The sequence below is a fragment of the Liolophura sinensis genome, chromosome 7 (genome assembly GCF_032854445.1).
Source record: "Liolophura sinensis isolate JHLJ2023 chromosome 7, CUHK_Ljap_v2, whole genome shotgun sequence".
Classification (NCBI taxonomy): domain Eukaryota; kingdom Metazoa; phylum Mollusca; class Polyplacophora; order Chitonida; family Chitonidae; genus Liolophura; species Liolophura sinensis.
In genome coordinates this window covers 14779020-14800213 of record NC_088301.1, presented here as the reverse complement: position 1 = coordinate 14800213, position 21194 = coordinate 14779020, and the positions used below count along the sequence as shown (strand labels likewise).

General features: G+C 37.1%; 1 protein-coding gene across 1 annotated transcript in view; it reads left to right on the top strand.

Moving 5' to 3' along the window:
- The first annotated feature begins 1114 nt into the window (after positions 1–1114).
- Positions 1115–21194, top strand: part of LOC135470669 (uncharacterized) — an 86313-nt gene continuing 66233 nt past the window's right edge. The window contains exons 1-17 of the mRNA XM_064749704.1: positions 1115–1202; positions 1940–2047; positions 2420–2529; positions 3426–3560; positions 4056–4190; positions 5584–5648; positions 6841–6902; positions 7269–7375; positions 7928–8114; positions 8551–8628; positions 8987–9141; positions 10769–10930; positions 13044–13202; positions 16502–16586; positions 18011–18198; positions 18935–19018; positions 19536–19751. Coding sequence (XP_064605774.1) covers positions 1115–1202; positions 1940–2047; positions 2420–2529; positions 3426–3560; positions 4056–4190; positions 5584–5648; positions 6841–6902; positions 7269–7375; positions 7928–8114; positions 8551–8628; positions 8987–9141; positions 10769–10930; positions 13044–13202; positions 16502–16586; positions 18011–18198; positions 18935–19018; positions 19536–19751 — 2124 coding nt within the window. The remainder of the gene's footprint in view (positions 1203–1939; positions 2048–2419; positions 2530–3425; positions 3561–4055; positions 4191–5583; positions 5649–6840; positions 6903–7268; positions 7376–7927; positions 8115–8550; positions 8629–8986; positions 9142–10768; positions 10931–13043; positions 13203–16501; positions 16587–18010; positions 18199–18934; positions 19019–19535; positions 19752–21194) is intronic.

Sequence of the window (21194 nt, the reverse complement as noted above, 5' to 3'; positions counted from 1 at the left end):
CTCTGTTTACAGGCATGTATAAATCTATATATGTATTCATACGTTTAAGGTATTATACACAGCACTCCAGGCCGTACATAGGAGGGTCTTCCAACAACCTGCGGATGGTCGTGGGTTTCCACCGGGCCCTGTCCGGTTTTCTCCCAACATAATGCTGGCCGGCGTCGTATAGGTGAAATATTCTTGAGAATGGAGTAAAACACCAATCAAATAAATAAATAAATATTATACACAGTGTGAATTAACGAAATGTTGCGTAACAATCGAGGTTATTAGACATGCAGGATAGCACTAAAACAGAAAAATTATATTCCTGGTCTGCTACGAAAATTGTATATTTATCACTGATGTTGTTGTGATAGCTTTACACTTTTTTCAGTAGTCCAGTCTTATAATTTTCTGATTTAACGAAATGTTTTCTTAAACAATCTACTTAGCTAAAAAAACAGTATATACCTGCTATACTAGAGTCACCGGACCTGTGACCGGGTTTGTATGGGCCTGATGTGAATAAAACAAAATACCTGCAATTCAAAAGAGCCAAACATTAGTTTGTTAAGGCACTGCTCGGTTTCTCCCACCTGAATTGTGCTGAACCCCTCCCCCCCCCCCCACACACACACACACCCACACTCAAAATCCCCATACTGATAGGCCTACTTTAAGTTTTGCCTCGACCACCCTAATTTACCTTACGGATGACAAAATGAATTAAAAGATACACAGACAGACAGACAAACAACATTTCCCAAAATATATCAAATCATGACACGTAATGCAAAAAAAGATTCTCCTTTTCCATTCCTAGTTTGCAGTTTTGAAGCCTGAATAATAAAAAGCCACTGGGCATTTATTTTACAAACTTCAAGATTTTACAAACTTCATCGACAATTTATAACACACACTTGTCAATCCAACACGCAGGCCTACTTTGTTTTAGGCATCCAGGTACCTCACTGTAGGGCCCTGACATGATACGTAACCACAGTTCTTTAGAGTTACTCACACAGACCTGCTAGTTCGGCCTATTGGGCATAACTCAAATTCAAAAGTGAGACTGAGGGAGACTCCTTTCCGAGTTACGCCCCCTTTCAATGTATTAATGCGGCAAGAAATGGCTTGTCGTGAAGGACGCCGTAATGTTATGGAAGTTTGCTCTGCTCTGTTTTTCATATGTTCATCATTGGTTGCGTCCATAGATGGTGAGATCATGCTTTTTAACTCTACGGCCATATGCTTTGAAGTCAAATGTTGCTTTTATTTAAGTTTTTTGTAGGATTACACCTATTACTCATTTGCTTTTTAATACAGCACTGGGTGTCCGTTTTCCGTCAGTCACGTTTCCCAATTACCTGTAAGCAGTTTAAATGTGTAACGCATTAGCGTTGATTCGCTTTCCAAATGTTCATTGCGGAAGATACATTCTTCAAGTAACTGACATCATTCTACTACGTCATATACAATGTACACCACGTAATGTTCATATTGCAACTCCCGATGCGTTCAACCTGAGACAAATGTTATATTAGCTCCAGATTGATCAGATTCCAAATATACATTCAATCTATCATCTTATGAAAAATGTAGGCTATGAAAAAAAAAAAAAGAAAACACAGATCTGTGCAGTTTGCAAAATATACATTCCATTATATCTGGAGGGCTATGTAATATTTTAATTGTTTTCCCTAAAATGTAACCCTATTCATATACTCACATAACTTATCCAAAGCCTCTGATATTTCATATGATGATTCAGCTATATCAAGTTTATGGATTAAGCACACATATATGTGCTTGTTTTTGCCTTCTCACATTTTGCGACAAATTCGGTGTCCAGCCTACTTAATCAGTACAAAACCTACATGCTGTTTGGTAATTGAATTGTATGGTGCTAATTAATTAAGTTTTCATTCTTTTTATATCACTGATATGTTTACAGGTGTTGTTGGTACTGGCCACAGCTTATTCAAGGATTTCCCCATATCAGTACTAGAGAGGCATGTCAAAGTCTCCAGACACCTGCCAGTCTGTGTTATTTACAGGAAAGGTCTGTGCACCTGATAAATTGGTATTAAGTGGTATTGTAAACCTGTAGAGCCGTCTTTCTTACAGCAATTTTAGACTGAATTTGTATTTGTCCTGAAAAGTCATTTAAAGAAATGTTTAGAGGCAAATGAAGCCCATGACATCTTTTATGTCCAGATAATAGAAACCATAAATCATCTTTCTATGATGAACAGAAATTAGATATTAAAAAAAATAATTAACTTTTTCGTGTTTGAAAATGAAATAACTAAATTGTACAAAAAAAGAAAATTTTCAAAACAGTGTGACGCATATCAATGCGTTAAACTTTGACTCATTTTTATATATTATTTATTTAGCTTCTTCTATTTATTTTTAATGTCTTATGTAACAGACCACCTTGGATCCAAGCTTGAAGAAACTGTGTATGAATTGTGGGTAAGCAAAAGGAGGGCCCTGTCAAATTTCAGCTCTTGGGAAGTGGGCGCCATCACGATAGGCAAGGTAAAGTCTATACATTGTACATATGTTTGGATTTATTTAATTACTGGCAATTCTTCTGGTTTGGGGGAAAATGGATTTGCAAAAATTTTAAAAAATGGTCTTATTTTCATAAGGAGGCAGGCAATTTTACAAACCATGACAAATGGAACAGACTGAAACTCCTCTATCAGTGACTATTAGATATCAGAAATGATACAAGATGTGATGCCAAACGTCATCGGCTCAAACCTTCTGTCCCTGTTACTGTAATACCAGCAATGAGATTGTGGTTACTCTCATCTGTAAACATGGCATTGGCAATAGAGAGGCAGCCAGTGTAATTGGAATTACTGTTATCATGCTGTAAAGTACAAGAGAGCTAGCACACCCTTATTGGCATATGGATACATCAAATGAAGCATGCAAATATTACATGGGGGCATCACGTAGAGCTCAAGAGTGTATCAGATTGGGCACACCAAATTAAGCTGCACATCAAATGACAGGGGCACAGCAAAACAAGAGCACATTGGCCCCTGAAAATAGAGGAAATGGGCATGTCAAAACAGAGTACTTCGGCTCATCAAAACATAGCACACGGGCTCATCAAAACAGAGCACATGGGCAGATCAAATAAAGTACATGGACACATCAAATTACAGATCTAGAGATCACATTAAACAGAAGTATGAATTTCACTTTCCAGATACCTTTAGTATGAAGATGGTAATATTGGAATAAGCAGGTGTGTGTGGAAGATGCTGAAAGACCTTATGGCCTGAATCCCGCTATCAAAATCTACGGCCTATTTATATTTATGATGGCTCTGAACTACTTTGGGAGCTTATTTAACATACATGTATAATTTCCTTATTGCACATATGATCCTTCTTTTTTCTTTCCACATGTTTTTGCAGACAGCATCTGGCAGAATTAGTGTTCGTGAAGTAAAAGTGTTGCCAATATTCCGCTGTTACTTAGGCACCACTGCTGTTCACGACTATGAGGGGAAACCTTCTCGGACAGGTTTGACGAAGTGGATCCAGTCTTTGGTGAGCAAATTTAATTAATAAATTCTTAAACATTAATCTCCATTATGCTTATTAAAGAAGCATAATATTACTGTCATAACAGTACAATTATTTTATCAGTAAAATCAACCACGAAGCATCTTGCTAAGTACCCAATTCATTGACTTTGCATTTTTTGGAGATGTACTTCTCTGTAAAAAGCTGTACTTCTCTCTTAAATATATTTTATTTTCAAATGTATACTTGTATCCCTTCAAGTGGCAGGAAAATTGGAAGCTTCTTCTAATTATAATTAGAGAATTATATGTGAAAAAATATTATTAAACACAAGAATCTTTATGAATCAAGCATTCTTTATGTTGCTAAGATACAGGGGCATTGCATGTTGCCATTATTTAATATTTTGATTGTTTCTGGTTATAACCTATTATTGTGATTTATATATACAATTTCATGATAATATTGTAGTCCAAAAGATTTACTTCTCACATTTTTCAAATCTGTCTTTTTATACAGGTTAACTTACAGAGTAAACGACTTAAAGAAGGAACTGTGAGTTTAATAAACAGAGCTGTCCAAACAGGAAATAATGTTTTACTGGGATTTACCATGACACAATATCATGAACTTGTGGAAGAAGTCCTTTACCAGGTAAATAGTGTAAACAAGATTACAGAGATGAGAACCTGAGTTTTAAAGCTGTCTACAAAAAGTTGTGTTGCCAAGTAAATTTACATCTTTAAGAATGGCACTTATTTTTCTATTCATTCTTATTTATTTGTATGTAATTGGTGTTTTACGCTGTACTCAAAAATATTTCACTTATACGACGTCCGCCAAAATTATGATGGGAGGTGACATGGCAGAGCCCGAGGGAAACCCACGACCATCCACAGCTTGCTGGGAGACCTTTCCAGGTACACCCGGAGAGGAAGCCTGCAATAGCTTGACTTGAACTGACAGCGACTGCATAGGTGTGAGGCTCCCGGGTCATTGCACCGTGCTGGCATGCTAACTTCCTCGGCCACAGAGGTCCCCTATTCACTCTTATTGTTGTGATTGGTGATTTATTCTGCATACCAAATCATTTCATAATATGTGTTTTGATAGCAGTACTTTCAGAATGCTCTCTTTTTATTCATGTTTATTAAATGCTTCATCTATCTACTCAAGAATAACATTCTCCACTTTAGCCATGTTTACTAATGGCAGTCAGGTATAATGATACCGGGAATAAACCACCACCTTCTGTCAGGTAGCTGACAAACCTTCTGACTTTAATAAAGCCATAGTGATATGAGTGACAGCTGGAATGAAACGTATATCCTTTCTGGGGCCTCTGTGGCTCAGTTAGTTAACGTGGTAGCGCAGCATGACCCAGGAGCCTCTTACCGATGCGGTCGCTGTGACTTCAAGTCCAGCTCATGCTGGCTTCCTCTCTGGCTGTACATGGGAAGGTCTGCCAGCAACCTTCGGATATCGTGGGTTTCCACCGGGCTCTGCCCGATTTTCTCCCGCCACAATGCTGGCCTCCGTCGTATAAGTGAAATATTCTTGAGTACGGTGTAAAACACCAATCTAATAAATCAATAAATATATCCTTCCTTGATATCAATACAGTATAAAGCATTCACATGCCTTCAGTATGAGCCAGTGTTGCTCTCATGGATGTGTATGTTAAAAGGCTTTTATAACATGTTAACTGGCTCATCATTTAACGGCCTCCATTTGTATTTTACCTATACTAGTATTTTGTTCATGGCATTGCAGCAGAGTGAAAGTCAAATTGAATACAAATGTAATAGGTGTGATTTATGTGTGTCACCTTTGTTAATTTTCAGTGTCTTTTTCAGCATGTAAACAGTTGGAAGAAAAAAAATGTCCAGTAACAAAATCATGTAGCCATTAATGCTTTCTTCAGGCACACACTCATTTGATCAGTTTGTAACTTTTGTAGCTTACATCCCTACCACAGACTAGCTGTTTAGTAGAGCTATTACGCACCAACATTGTCTAATGTAGATTAGTCTTTCTATCTGTTAAGATTGCAGATAAACCCAGTGCTTACATAGAAGTGTTTCTGGTACACCATCATTCAACAGACAGCAGGTAATTGTTTTCATGTGCAGTGATTTATTTCATTTATTTGGTTGGTGTGTTACTTCGTACTCAAGAATGTTTCAATTATACCTTGGTGGGAGCATAATATGGTGGGAGGAAGTCGGTCAGAGCCCAGGGGAATACATGTGCAATGTTTAGGATGAAACCTATTTTATTCAGGTCCAACCCATGGGATTGATGGAGCAAGTGCGCTCATCTGTCAATGAACGTGTCCATGACACAGGTGGCTGCAGTCAATCACAGAAAATGGCACATCTAGCAGCTGTTAATATAGTATACCACAAAAACAGCTTGTGAAACAAGTCACTTGAATTGAAATTTGTTTCTGGTGAGAGGGAATCTACATTGTATACAGAGGCCATTTCTATATAGCAATTTTAGTTCCAGAAAACTCTTGGAAGCCCAAACCGATCAAGGTATATGAAAACCAAAAGAAAATTGTACAAATATATGATAGTTTACAAAAAAAAAGTTTCGTGCTTCATATACAAATTCATTTCTTTAACAAAATTAAAAGCTTTTGCGTTGCATTTCATAAAATTTCTTTATGAGCTTTCATAATGTCTCATAAAGTTTGGGATCAGAACCTTTATTGGTTTTTTCTAGATATGGCCTTGATATATAATGATATGTAACAGTTGGTTGGCTTACCTTTTCCTACCTATAGTAGCTTAGGCCTAAGCTGTGTATAGTCTAGTCTATGAATTGTTCATTCCTGCCTTTGCGATAACATTTAGTGGGTAAAATCGTAACATAGCACACGCTTTTCTTCATTGTAAATAATGGTGAAGTTGGCTTCAAGCAAGGTTCTACATTCTATTTGGGTGAGAAAAAAATTACCTTTGATAGGCCTTGTGCATTTCGGGGATGCCCCTGACAGAACAGAAGTACAGTTCATGCCTTGACACTGTCATACATGTTCGTGTATAGAGAAGTATATAACACATGGTTATGTTTCGTCAAGCCGTTCACAATTTCTTCTTCAGAAAACATAGACCTTTCCGGCAGTGTTTTCAAAACTTAATTGTTGGTGCTTGTAATTATTTAGTGATATTTTTTCATAACTATATGTGCATGGTGCAGAAATTCTTAACTGGACGTATATCTAAGCCATACATTCAATCTTTTTTCTATTCCCGTGTGTTACTTCTGTTTTTTTCTATCTGCTCATTTCATACAGGTCCCTCCAAGAACAATATAGCATCAAAAATATACCTGCGATTGTGTATCATGGAAGGACAGGTGAGGAGAACTAAGAATTTCATTTTAGCTTTTAGCTCAAAGAATTATCTGAAATACAAATAAATCTTCACAACAATGGCTCATTTCTTTGCTTGCCCATTCTTCCTCTTTGAGGGCCTAGTGCTTCTGAATCTAATGCTACAGGGAATAGGCCTCTAATTTGCCAATTTCAGACTATTTTCATTCAAGATTGGAAAAACAAAAAGCAACTGATTTTGCTAATGTAATTTGGACATAGTGAAAAGTACATTCAGATTTTCCAGAGGAACTGTGCAGGCATTTTTCTGACCACCAGTTCACATGCCTGTAATCCTTATACATGTGAACAAAGCATGCCTTCATTCAGTACTTCGTTTTACATTTCAGCCGATGGTTCAGTTGTCAAAAAGGCATTTTCTGAGCACGATTTGAATGTAAAAAGACTGGAGCTGTTTCTGATGGCTGTGTCAATTCCAGCCGTACACATCACTATGGTAACATATTCCTTATAAAATCCAAGAAACAGATCACAGACTCTTCTAAGCCATATATGATACACACCTTATTGTTGGAAGAAAAAAAAATAATCAAACAGATTAACAGTCCCCAAAATTAGTTTACATGAATATTTGAACCATTAAAGTTTGGCCCATTATGTCGTTTGTGATGTGACTGAGCTTACCAGCTGGGGATTTGAACTAGCGATCTATGGGTTTGGAATCCACACTTCTACCACTACACTAAAGGGAAATTCCCTCCAGCCCAGAAGTGGATATAGTACTTATATATATCACGCTGTTGCTCTGATATACATATATTTACAACAGTGCTGTTATTAAGGTGTGTTGTAGTCTGATATAAGTTGTCTCCCCTTAATGATTTTCCAGCAATTTTAGATGCTTTTTGCAGCCTCGTAATGAGCAGCAGGACAATCAGAATGTCCTACACCAGATAGCATTTTGACAGGGGCCAGCTATTTGGTACAGGGTAAAACTGTCATGTAAATAAAGTCAGGATTGAAAAACCTGTAATATTTTCTTCTACAGGCGAATTTTGAAGCTGAGGTTCTCCAGGTCAGAGAGGATTATGTCCCAATAATGATTTGTTTCTATGCTGCCTGGGCCAATGACTCACTATCTCACCTGTCAACATTTAAGAGAACAATAGGAGAATTAAGGGATGCTGGGGTGAAGATGAGGTATGGCATTCTGGATGTGGCTGTGGGTAAGGCAGGTAAGAAACTAGGCTGACACAGTGGTGATACAGCTGTAATCCTTAGAAAACACAATTAAGGCTCCCATGTTATTAACTGATTTGCAATTTAAAATAACCTTCAGATTACCACTCATGGCTTCTGTGTGAAAAAAAAAAAATGTCTTACACAATGTCTGAACTGTTTACATGATTGATTGATTGATTGGTGTTGAATGTAGAACTCGTTTCATTTATCACCATCAGTGTCATGGAGGAAACAGCAATGCCTGGGATAAACCACTGACCCTGGCCACTAACTCAGGAACTTTGCTATATATACATGTGACACACAGATTTTTGCTCTCAGAGCATGCTGAGTGTGTATGCCATATTTACTGAATGCAAGTGGTCTGCAACAAATGAATTCATCTGTTATATTTCTACGTTGTTGATTTCTGTATTTATTTTTTTCCAGCCGTGTCTCGTTGGGTGAGGGCTTCATTTTCTGTTCATGTCCCATTTACCTTGATATTTCACCTCTCAGAGTCTAAAGGTACAGGTAAAACTCATATTTACTGTCTGATAAAGGAACAATTTTGCCTAAAGTATTGGTATCATGATGCTGGTGCCTTTCTATTAAAACTGTGGCGTAGTGGATAGAGCATCTGCCTCGTAAATGTTAGATCCAGGGCTCAATCCCAAATCATGTCATTCTTAAGAGTTTAACATTGATAATCATCGTGCTGCCTCTGTTTGTGAAGCCTCAGTTTTAGACCCATTATATTTTTTATAAATATTATTTTGATAAAAGTGAGTTGGACATAGTTCAGTGCTTTGCAGGAACTTTGGCACACATCAGTTTTGAAGTTCGATGTTGGTGTCAGTGCCTTTCTTTTTGTTCTACATTGTAGTTGCTCAGTCCTCCATAGTTTTGTCCCCATCAATTCCCTCGCCATGGAGAACATACAGCCGCCTGATAGAGCTGGGTGTAAACCTGACAGATTGTAATGGCCAAAGTCTAAAGTCAGTGTACCTGCCATGGAGTCTCATGGGGCATCATAACCAGGTGAGGACAAACATTCAACATGTTCTCAACTCCATCTTTATTATAAGCTAAATCAATCACCTACATGTAGATGTGCTCCGTCCTCCAGAAAACACTGCTGAATTCAAAGTATTGTTTTTTTTGTCTAGTGATTGCCTTCATTGTTTTGTGGGGGAAAAAAAAACACTTCAGTTTGCCAGACATTGTGATTGAGTTGATTTTGACATTGTTAATGAAGCATGAAAATGTGGAAACATTTACTAATGAAAGTTTACCAGAGTTTGCCGAGGCGTTACACCATAGGTTTGTTTGACCTTTCAAACCTAGCCAAAGTCTGAAACTTGTGGGTGTGCACTAAACTCACCTGTCTCTAGCTTGATCTGACAAAGAGACTTACAGTAAATCTTCAACATTTTTGATCTATAAAACATTTTCTAAGTGGAATTTATGCATGAAAATGATGCTGGAATGATTTTTTTCTGTCACTAAAGATACAAGCTTCATAAAACTATGCAAATTATTTGTCTATATCCCATAGTTCTCTCTTAGAAGGTTTCAAAATATTAGTCACAGATGCGGTTGAAAACTAAAAGGTAAAAGAGTTAGGGTAGTTGTTCTTCCAAATGAATTCTCACCTTTGGGGAAATGAAGTCAGCTCCTTGACCCATTGGGAATTGAAATAACAAGTTTGATTTGTGCTTAACCAGCTCTTCATTCAAATTAATAAATTAATTTAAGGAGAATTTCAAAGGGTTTTGGTCTGAAATTGAAAGCTTTCTCATGGCGTTATTAAAGACTTGGTGTAGTTACATTTTTCTGTATTTTTTTTATATAGGGCTATGCATTTTATAACTTATTTTTGACCATACGAACCACACAACAATTTAACAACGTCACAAAGACTATACGTGAATCTTGGGCATGGCCATGCTCTGATAACAAAGAGAGATAACCTATGGACATACAACAATTCCTGGGATAAGTTTAAATATTTATATTAAAAATTCTTGATGATTTGTTTTTGCAAAAAAATTTCTACAATCTACAATACAGTAACAAAAGATGACAGTTTTTGCCAAAATTTAAAGCTTTGCAGTTTACCTTAGGGGTATCTGAGGGGCTGGTAATCACATGTATTGGTCTTTCATCATCTTATACACCTCAAAATCAAGAGACCTGAGATCAAACCCATCGTCTGGGTCATACTATAAAGACTTTAAAAATGGTACTGTCTTGGCACTCAATTCAGAGAGGTAAGAGCAAGGACATAGGATTGGTTGGCACGGTGTCAGTATAATGTGACTTGGTGGGGTGTCATGACTAGTGTCTTCAGCATGATAGTGTCTTCCATGGTGGCAGAAAGCACAGTATTTGTACACACACCCAATGTCATACATATATTACTCTCGAAACACATACGTACAGACATACAGATATACATACACACATACAGACACACATACATACATACGTTTTCCAGACCTACATTTACATGAACATGTAGTTAGCGACAAGTTGTTACAGGGAACTATAACTACATGTAGACCTCACTTTAATGAAATTACCCTAATGTCTGTATACTTTTCTCTATATACATATGTTCAAGCTTTGAATTGGATACACGGAATGCATCATTCTTTTATTGCAGGTATCCCATGTGTTTGAAGGTCCCTGGGGATGGATGTGTACAGACAATAGCCATAACTTAACAGACACAGTCCCATATGCACAGAGGCAGCCTTCCCAACGGCATGACAGGGAGGAGCCTAACAACGTGTCTCCACTACACAGTTCGTCTACTCACATTCAGGTGTGACAGTTGACATGAGTGAACAGGATGCATTTCGTAATGCATTTATATGTTGCAATCATTACATGTTTATTTTTACAGGCATTAGCTAGATTAATCATTACATGTTTATGTGTACAGGCAGTAGATAACTCAATCATTACATGTTTATGTGTACAGGCAGTAGATAGCTCAATCATTAGATGTTTATGTGTACAGGCAGTAGCTAGGTCAATCATTACATGTTTATGTGTACAGGCAGTAGATAGCTCAATCATTACATGTTTATGTGTACAGGCAGTAGATAGCTCAATCATTACATGTTTATGTGTACAGGCAGTAGCTAGGTCAATCATTACATGTTTATGTGTACAGGCAGTAGCTAGGTCAATCATTACATGTTTATGTGTACAGGCAGTAGATAGCTCAATCATTAGATGTTTATGTGTACAGGCAGTAGATAGCTCAATCATTAGATGTTTATGTGTACAGGCAGTATCTAGGTCAATCATTACATGTTTATGTGTACAGGCAATAGCTAGGTCAATCATTACATGTTTATGTGTACAGGCAGTAGCTAGGTCAATCATTACATGTTTATGTGTACAGGCAATAGCTAGGTCAATCATTACATGTCCATGTGTACAGGCAGTAGCTAGGTCAATCATTACATGTTTATGTGTACAGGCAGTAGCTAGGTCAATCATTACATGTTTATGTGTACAGGCAGTAGATAGCTCAATCATTACATGTTTATGTGTACAGGCAGTAGCTAGGTCAATCATTACATGTTTATGTTAAATATTCTCGAAACTTGCCATACATCTTGCATGCTTAAGTTTAATGGCTTAATCTGGTAGTTATTTTCATAATTATTTTCATAATTATCCCCATTTACAGATAGGTTAATTATAGTGCTTTTCCATGCATTCAGATTTTTCCCATGCGACTTCCCTAAAGCACCTCTCCCCATGAAACTTAATACCATACATGTACGTCATCTAAAATCATCTAAAGTTGTGCTTGCTTAAGTTTAATTACAATTGGGTAATAATTTTCTTAATTACTCCTGTTCAAGAACTTATGACAATTGTAATGGAAGTTTATGTATACAGATTTTGTCCATGCAACCCCTGCTAAAGTATTGCACCAATTTCCCTGAAACGTTATGTATATCTTTTATATCCTCAAAACAAGTACATGCTTAAATAATAATAGCATTCGATCTGATTATTTTTTTGTTTTTTTTTTGTTTTATTCTTGAAAATGTTGGATGAGGGAAGCAGGGTAATTCGGACATCTTCGTTCTAGTTATAAATGAAGACCATTGTGTACCATTGCTTTCTATAAGCTTTTGTTGTGGGAAACCATAGCCACACATACTCTGTAAGTAATTTGCATGAACACTGATTGGGTCTAAATGTACACATTTTCACAACATTTTGAAATTAAATCTCCAGTTTTTAAGGAAATCAATCAATGCAGCAAATTAAATACCTGTACATGTAAGTCCCATGAGGTGATGCCAATGTGAAGCAGAACCTTGAGCCATTCAGTGATACCTCAAAGTGGATTGTAGCACAATGTCTACAATGTTATAATTTATCAGTTTTCACTGTAATCATGGTAATACTGTACAGCCTTTAATGTAAAATCCATGCTGGCTTCCTCTCCCGCCGTACATGAGGAGGTCTGCCATCAACCTGCAGATTGTCGTGGTTTTCCCTAGGCTGTTCTCAATGAAATATTCTTGAGTACGACGAAAAACATTAATGAAATAAATAAATAATGTAAAATTATCATGATGAACTGGAAAAAGAGTATTTGAGGTCAACACAATGACCTGAAGAACCAGCTGCTGAGCATATGACAGGTTCCCATTGAACCCTTAATGCCTTGTCATTGTCATCTGACATACATACTTATATATGTACAGTACCTGTATCTGTGTTAATCAGTATCTACGCGTTTTTACATAATGCATAATGTGACAGCAACCTGCAGATGGTCGTGGGTTTCCCCACCACCCACCGTTAATGCTGACCGTCGTCGTATAAGTGAAACATTCTCTAGTACGGCGTAAATCAAATAAATAAATAAATAAATATAATGCATAAATGTAATCTATTTTCAGTATGACAGTGACAGACTAGAATCTCGTCTGGATACGCTACACGGCATACCAGTTCTTACAAACTACAGCTGGGAGGACATAATCCTTCGTTCCCACGCCCCCCATCATCCCCTGTACCCAGGGGGAGTCTGGAAGGGGGAGGTCACTAAGATTTCTCTGGTATGTATGAGGACCCATATACATATACCAGCCTGAGAGCTACCTTACATGTTCCCTAATACCTTAACCTTTTTGCGTATGAAAAAGCAACTTTCAGTACAATTTATGCACCTTTTTAATTTAATTTTGCAGGCAAAACTTCAGCAATTGGTTGGGATCTTCGATTCCAGTTCTTTACAGAAATGAGCAACTTAGTTTGAACTGAATAATGTCATCAGAATATGCTTGATTAAATATCTCGCAAACATGTGAAAAGGCTGAGAAAAATTACAGTAGTAACTTCATTTTCTTTTGTGACATGAGGAACTGACTCTGTGACTATAATTATAAGGTGTTTGGCGAGTTATTTATTGATGAAGGATGGAGTTATTATTTCAAACAAAAGAAGGACTGCATGTTGATCATTAATGTCATTTTATATAAAAAAAGGATTACAAAAAAAACATCTATTCTGACTACTATGACTGTCTACTAACCCAAATTGTGTTTTTTTTTACCCAAAATCCTTTCAACCTGAAAACGTGTTGATGCAAGTAAAGGCATTTTCAATGAAATTTTCAAATAAATAACTTGAAAAATTGGGATTTTTTTTCTTTTTTTGATTATGTAGCCTTAAATACTGTTTAGTCACTAGAAAACTGGTTTAGGAACTGTAGTAGGCTCTATCACAATACCGGTACCTCTCATGCATTTCTTCTTACACCTAAAGACTTACTTCTCATGCTCTCGTCTCCCAACTCACCCTTATGAATCTTCTTTTGCTCTTTGCAATCTCTCTTTACACTTTAGCTTCTATAGTTCTTATAAGCTGTCTCCTTTATGCCTTTCTTCTTAGCCCTTAAAATACATAAACATGTGTCTCCTTCATAGCCCTTAATTGGCCTTTCTAATAGTCCATAGTCTCTGACCTTAATCCTTAGCCTTTCTCCTTAGTACTTAGCCTCTCTCATTATAGATCTTTTCTCCTTAATAGCCCTTAGATCTCTCCTTAGTTTTTAGTCTGTGACATCTCTCCTTAGTCCTTTAAAAGTATCATTAACCCTTAATAATTCTACTTTTAATAGTCCATACCCTTTATTCTTAGTTTTAGGATCTCTCCTTTATATTTTTTAGCCTCTCTTTTGTTTTTTTAGTCTTTCTTCTTAATCCTTAGCTTCTCTCTGTAGCTCATAGCCTCTCTCATTAGTTCTTACCATTTCATATTTATGGCCTGTAGCCTCTGTCCTTAGTCCTTGGCCTCTCTCATTAATCCTTAGGCTCTCTCCCTGTAGTCTTTCTCTTGATTTCTTACACACTATTCTTTTACACCTAACACTCTCATGACTACTCTTATGATCAGAGCTCCTCTTTAATTAACAAATAGTATATGTCTGTATATAAGGCTGTCTTAAGCTTTGGGCTCTTTTCAACCTGCACACTCTTTTCAACCTGTGGATGGTCGTGGGTTTCCCCCGGGCTCTGCCCGCTTTCCTCCCACCATAATGCTGGCCACCGTCGTATAAGTGAAATATTCTTGAGTATGGTGTAAAACACCAATCAAAAAAATAAATAAATTCACACTCTTTTCATCATGCAGTACCTTTTAATACTCTCCTGTTGCAGTCATCGCATTGCTATTAAACCTTAGACTCTCTTATGTAATAGAGGAAATTATTCTAAGGCTCTTCCATTAGACATTAAAGTCCGTCGCCTTACACTTGCCTAAACGCTCTCTTATTCGTAGAGTGTAACAGAATCTTGGCAGCCTAGCTCATTCTGTTTGCTCAGTGACCTCAGGCATGACTCGTTGTCGGTCAGGCTCATACAATGTGAGATAGTTTTCTTCTGCCACACCCTTCTTAGATCAATGAATTGATTCAGCCTGGAGTGAAAATTTGTTAACGCCCTTGCCATTCTTGATAATACTTTTTGCCTCTTAAGCTGGTTGTGTACAGAACAGACTGAAGTTGCCATTGAGACGGAAGCTCGGAGATTCTAGGCTATTTATGCTTAATATATAAATGTGTATATAGCTGAGCTGCATTAAGGTGTTTGGATAGTACATGGATTTAAAATCGGGTAACATAAATTGGAGGAGTTTATTGAACAGATATCAAACCACTGAAAGAAGCATTATACTTCAGTATTTACTGTCTCAGTTTGTCATTACAGCATAGTGACATTGTCCGGTTACTGATGGGAACATAACTACTGACTTAATAGTTTGTCTTCTTGTTACAGTGCAGCGTCATCATCTTATACATGCACACCTTCTCATTTATTCAGTTACATGTCGTACAAGGTCACATGTGAGTTCAGCTCCAGCTCATGTTGGCTTGTTCTCTCTGACCGTACATGGGAAGTTCTTCCAGCAACCTGCAGATTGTTGTGGGTTTCCCGTGTTCTCTGACCGGTTTCCTCACACCATTACGCTGGTCGCCATCATATAAGTTAAATATTCTTGAGTGCATATAACACCAATCAAATAAGTGTAAATAAAAGTTTGCCTTGAGTAAACTGCTACCATTTGCTAGCTAGATACTATTATGAAACCTCCTGAGATTTAGAAAATATAAAAATGAAGTACAGTGAAAAGACCATTATTTTTCTGAAAATATGTTTTTTTGTTGTTTTTTTTTTTGTCACGAGCTTGGCCTATGTTTGTGGTGATTAAGTTTAAATACCTGGTATGACTTTCAGAAAATAGCTTCTGGAAAGGGCTTCCAAAGGACTAGTTTGGGTATTCTGTATTTTTAATAATGATTGTTGAACTTGTTACTTTTTCTGTAGTCAGCTGATTCATTTAAATTAATTGAATGCTTAATCAATGACATGTATGTGTTCAACAGAAATATATGTCTTCTTGACAATGGTCCAATCCTTATTTCGCAAAAAAATTGGCCATTGTTGGCTTATTGCAATTATTTTGAAGGTGGCCTTTTGGCACCGTATTTTCCACAGATTTTATTTAAGTACCTAAAATCCATACAGGTATTAGACTGATTCTGAGGTATTTTAATAGTGAAGCTAGATTTTACAGAAAATAAGTATCTTCCCAATATTCTGTAGACATGGTAGACAAAAGCAAATTCTTATGAAGAAAGCTATGTGCTGTTCCAAATGTAGTCCAGAATGTGCTTTTTATGGCTCATCAGAAATTCTAAAAAAAAAAAAAACAACTTAAAACAGTTTTGTGTATATTCATATTGCATGGTGTTTGCAGTGGTATCACATTGTTTATATGTCTGCATTAATGACCCTGTCTTGGCTATGTCTGATCAAATCACAGTCCTACATGTATAAATGGTTTCTTCTTGCAGGTTATTTATGTCATGGATGGTTGTGGAAGCTGTAAAAACAACATGCACACCTTCTCAAAACTGAAAAATGCTATCTCATTCATAGGTGAGCTTACAAATTTTGCTTTTAGACCACCTTTGAATTGAAATTTCCTTGTTCGACATTAGACAAAGAAAAGCCTAAGCATGTATTGCAAAGTAATCTGCAGTAAAGCTCCGACCTTTTCAATGATGTCCAGCTCTTTTTTTATGAAAATGATACTAATAATGATTTGTTTGTTTCATTAAAGATGCAAACTTCATAAAACCATGCCAATTATTTCTCTGCAGCCCATAGTTCTGTCTGAACGTTTCAAAGTATTGGTTATGGAGGAGGTTGAAGAAGCTAGTATTGCAGATTTATTGCAGATTTATTGCAGATTTCTTCTTCATAACATGCTACAGCTTTTATTATAATTATACATATAAATATATTTTAGGTAATCGCCATATAAATTATTCTTAACACTTTCCTAAATCGAAACCTAGTCCAGTTAATGCTAAATTCCATTAACATTACCCAGCCCACAGCATTTCTTACATGTACCTAGGTATTTAAACATGAATGTGGAATTCCAGAGACCTTCGTGTGATACTTTTACTTATGGCATTAAGTACCGTAGGGGGCCTCCATGCCTCATTTGGTTAGCACACTAGTGCAGCATAATGACCCAGAGGCCTCTCACCAATGCGGTCGCTGTGAGTTCAAGGCCAGCTTATGTGGTTTCCTCTCCAGTTGTAAGTTGGAAGGTCTGATGGCAACCTGCGGATGGTTGTGGGTTTCCCCTGGGCTCTGCCCAGTTTCCTCCCACCATAATGCTGGCCACCGTCGTGAAGTTGCCATTGAGACGAAAGCTCGGAGATTCTAGGCTATTTATGCTTAACATATAAATGTGTATATAGCTGAGCTGCATTAAGGAGACAAAAATTCTTGATACAACTACAACATTCACATTGAGCTCTGACTGGGTTTCCCAGTTTCTCTTGTGTTGCTTGTGCCATGACATGTCTTTTTGTTCCTTATGTAAACAATGGTATACTAATTGGTGTGATAAAAGAATAGTTTTGTGCGCAAATCTTACGGAGGAGAGCCAATCAGAGTTCACTGACGGAACAGATTCATAAGGTTTTCACTGTTCTAATACCAGATTGTAGAATGGACTGCCAAATGTACTAGATTCTATGAGACTGCCTTGTGGCAAAAACTTCTCAGGACTTCAACTACCGGTATCCCAGAAATCAAGTAGAACTTAATCCCCTTTTCCCCTGACTTTTTAATTAGATTGATCAATGCCATTCAAAGTACTTCAGGGCCCAGTTGTTCAAAAGTGTATTAAGAAGTAAGACTGGTATTGACTTTAATCCAGACTAAAGTGTCGTTCACTTTGTATCAGAATGAGACTGGTATTAAGATTTAAGCCTGGCTTAACTTTAATACACTTTTGAACAACTGATGCCAAGTAATTAAACAAAAGAAGTTGTTGTTTGCAGATGGAGGAAGTGTGTATTTGGTGAACTGTACGGCAGACAGAGAGCTGTGTAAGGACCATGGTGTCACAGGGTTTCCCACGCTGTCAGCGTATCGGGGGTTGGGTTGGCTGGGAGCAGGGCAATGTGTGGGTGATCAGGGTCTCTCTCGAGAGAAATACGTCAGACTGGATTATCATGGTGTCCTCCTGGTGAGTGATAGTCCAGAGCAAAGGCCATGGTTTGAAGGGAGATTGGGAAAGTCATGCCAAACAAAAAAAGAAGAAAAACAATATTATTTTTAGGCATATTTCATGTCTCTTTATAACCCATTTATGCATTTTTTTCTGTCAGAGACCAGAAAGTTTATGAAATGATGTCAGCTGAACTTACTGTAAACCAGGGACCAACTATGCACCCCGAGAAAATCAAGTTGTTTTGACAGCTTTCACTGTTGCTTTAAGAATGCTTGCTGTTTTATTCCGAGACTGGGAACCAACTATACAGTTTAAAAGCAGAGTTAAACCCCAAGAAGAAAGCTGAGAAGCTGTTTTTGTACTTTAATACTTTAGGACAAATCCTAAATTGCATATTAAGAAATAAAAACCAAGTGTTTCATGTATACTTTAGCAGGAACTGATTAGAACTCTCGTGTATGTAATGTTATAAAATATAATTATACACAAAGTTTATCAAATGCATAGACATAAATATTAGAGACCATTTAATAAACATTTCGAAATTTTCTTTTTTAAAATTATGGGATAATTTTTGAAATTTCAAAATTTTAGCTCATATTCCAAAAACTGCTGTTTTAACTGAAATTTCTGAACAAACGGAAATCTTAAAAACTGCTGTCCTTTATTGTTAAAGAACTAGCACATCAGTGCTAGTTAATATGCACACCATACATGTACAAGTGTATTTCTGTGTTAATTTGTCTTTCAGACTCAGCCAATAATTGATTGGTTCTTATCCCTGACAGTTGAGACTGTAGACAATAAGAAGTTTGACTTCCCTTCACTGCCAATGGTATGCCTTTCCTGAATTGTAATTTGAAAAGTACTTTATATAATAAAATTCATATGATGGCAATTTACAATTGACTTATTAAAGGACTGAAAAAGTTCAACAAAGGAAGGTTAATGGTGGACGTTCCCTTTGATTTGTGCGATTAAATGTTCTGAATATGTTCTTTGCTTTTGGTTTTAAACCATTTTAAGCTACCATCAACAGTTTCTCACTGCAGGTTAAATGGCAGTACCCTGTATTTGACACATAGAAATTCAAGCCCATTCTACATTTAGAGGTTAACTAGACAATACATACAGTTGTCTAGTTATCCTCTTAATTAATATGTTAGCATCTCTGTATTGCTTGTCAACTGTTACAGCATTGTCTTGTCCTAAACTGCTCTGTACTGAAGCAGGAGCTGAACACCATTTGTGAAGACTGTTTGGAAGTCATGACACTGCAAGCAGTTCTATGTTTTTGTTGTCTTTGTTCTTCACAATTTACAACTTTTACGGAGTGCTGCTTTTTATTTCAGATGGAAGATGTAAGGCTGGTTGCTAGTCTCATGCCAAAGATGTCGCGCTTTTTACCGATTCCACCTGGGCGAGATTATGAGTATTACCTCCCTTACACATGCTTTCGTTTGGCTTGTGAGAGACTGTTTGGCCTGGCAAAGTGTTACTCAGTCTATAGTCAGGACATCCCGCTGTCTGAGTTTGCTAGTCAAGACATACAGCTCATTGTAGCAAAGGTAAACTTCTTACTAAATGGGCCTCCATGGCTGAGGTGGTTAGCGTCCCAGCGCAGCGACCCAGTAGCCTCTCACCAATCGCTCATGGTGACATATTTCCTCTCTGGTCGAAGGTGGGAAGGCCTGACAGCAACCTGCAGATCGTCCTGTGTTTCCCCTGGGATCTGCTTGGTTTCCTTCCACTATAATGCTGTCGGCTGTCCTATATGTGAAATATTCTTGAGTTTGGCATAAAACACAAAAGAATTAAATAAAATAAATTAGTAACTTCTTTCCATAAGCTGTCACACATGTCTGTGACATTTTGTCAGCTTTAGTTTTGGGGTAGTTTTAAGTTACAGTTTTTTTTATCCTATTCACTGTGTATATTTGAAACAGAGGTCCTTACTCTTTCTTGATGTTAAAGGCGTTTGCGAGGAACTTTTTCTAGACACTAATAATCGCTCTGAGATGTCATTTCTATTTATTTACTTGATTTTTGATGAATGTCATACTCAGGAATGCTGGCAGTCATGTTTTACAACGTGAAGAAGTAGTCTTCAAGTGATCGACATTGGCCTTTGTAAACTGTGAGAATTGTTGACCACCCTTTTTCACTAAGTCACGAAGAACAGTGTTCAAAGAGAGTACTTGTATCAGTACCTACATGCTTGTCAGATCCAGGTCCTGGATGAGGTTCCTACTGAAGTGCCACTACAGTGTTCAGACCGACATGCGTTAAAAGCAGGGTTAATTGATAAGGAATCAAGATAGTATCAATTGCTTTCCTAGATTGTAAAAAAAAATGCATTGTATCAAAACTGCTGTAGTTAGTTTCGAAGGTTAATACAGATAAAAAAGTTTTCAGTCAATTCCAGTTTGGCCTGGCGTAATGCCATGCACTTGTCGTCCCCATCACTGACATATAACAACAAATAACGTGGTACTTTCAAATGGGCATGACGTCATTCCAGCGTTATTGCCGTTAATACTTGACATCCTATCTGCCTGATTCATCATCACATAAGGTTTAGTAAAATTTTTACAGAAACTGCTAAAGATTTTGTTTTTGAGAACTCATCACTTGTAAACTGTAGGGCAAAAATAGTGTAACTCATTGTAAATCTTTTTGAACTATGGTGTTGACTGTGTTGCCTTGGGTATCCTTCATATCATTTTAATATCTCCACCTGGTTTGTCTTGGGACTGAAGTAGCACTGTAAAAGTTTAAGAAGTAAATCAAATACACTTGCAAACATTTACAGTTTATGGATAACAAAGGGCTCTAATACACTGCCTGTGCACTTCCTCATATTAGCAGAGGAATAGCAAAAAAGAGATTCCCAGTGAATAGTTAAAACATAGTCTACCAAATTAAGTCACAACTCTGAAATGACAAGTTTTGTCATGGTTTTCTTTTATTGAGAAGTTGCTTGAGATTTTCAATCATGAATTATGAAATAT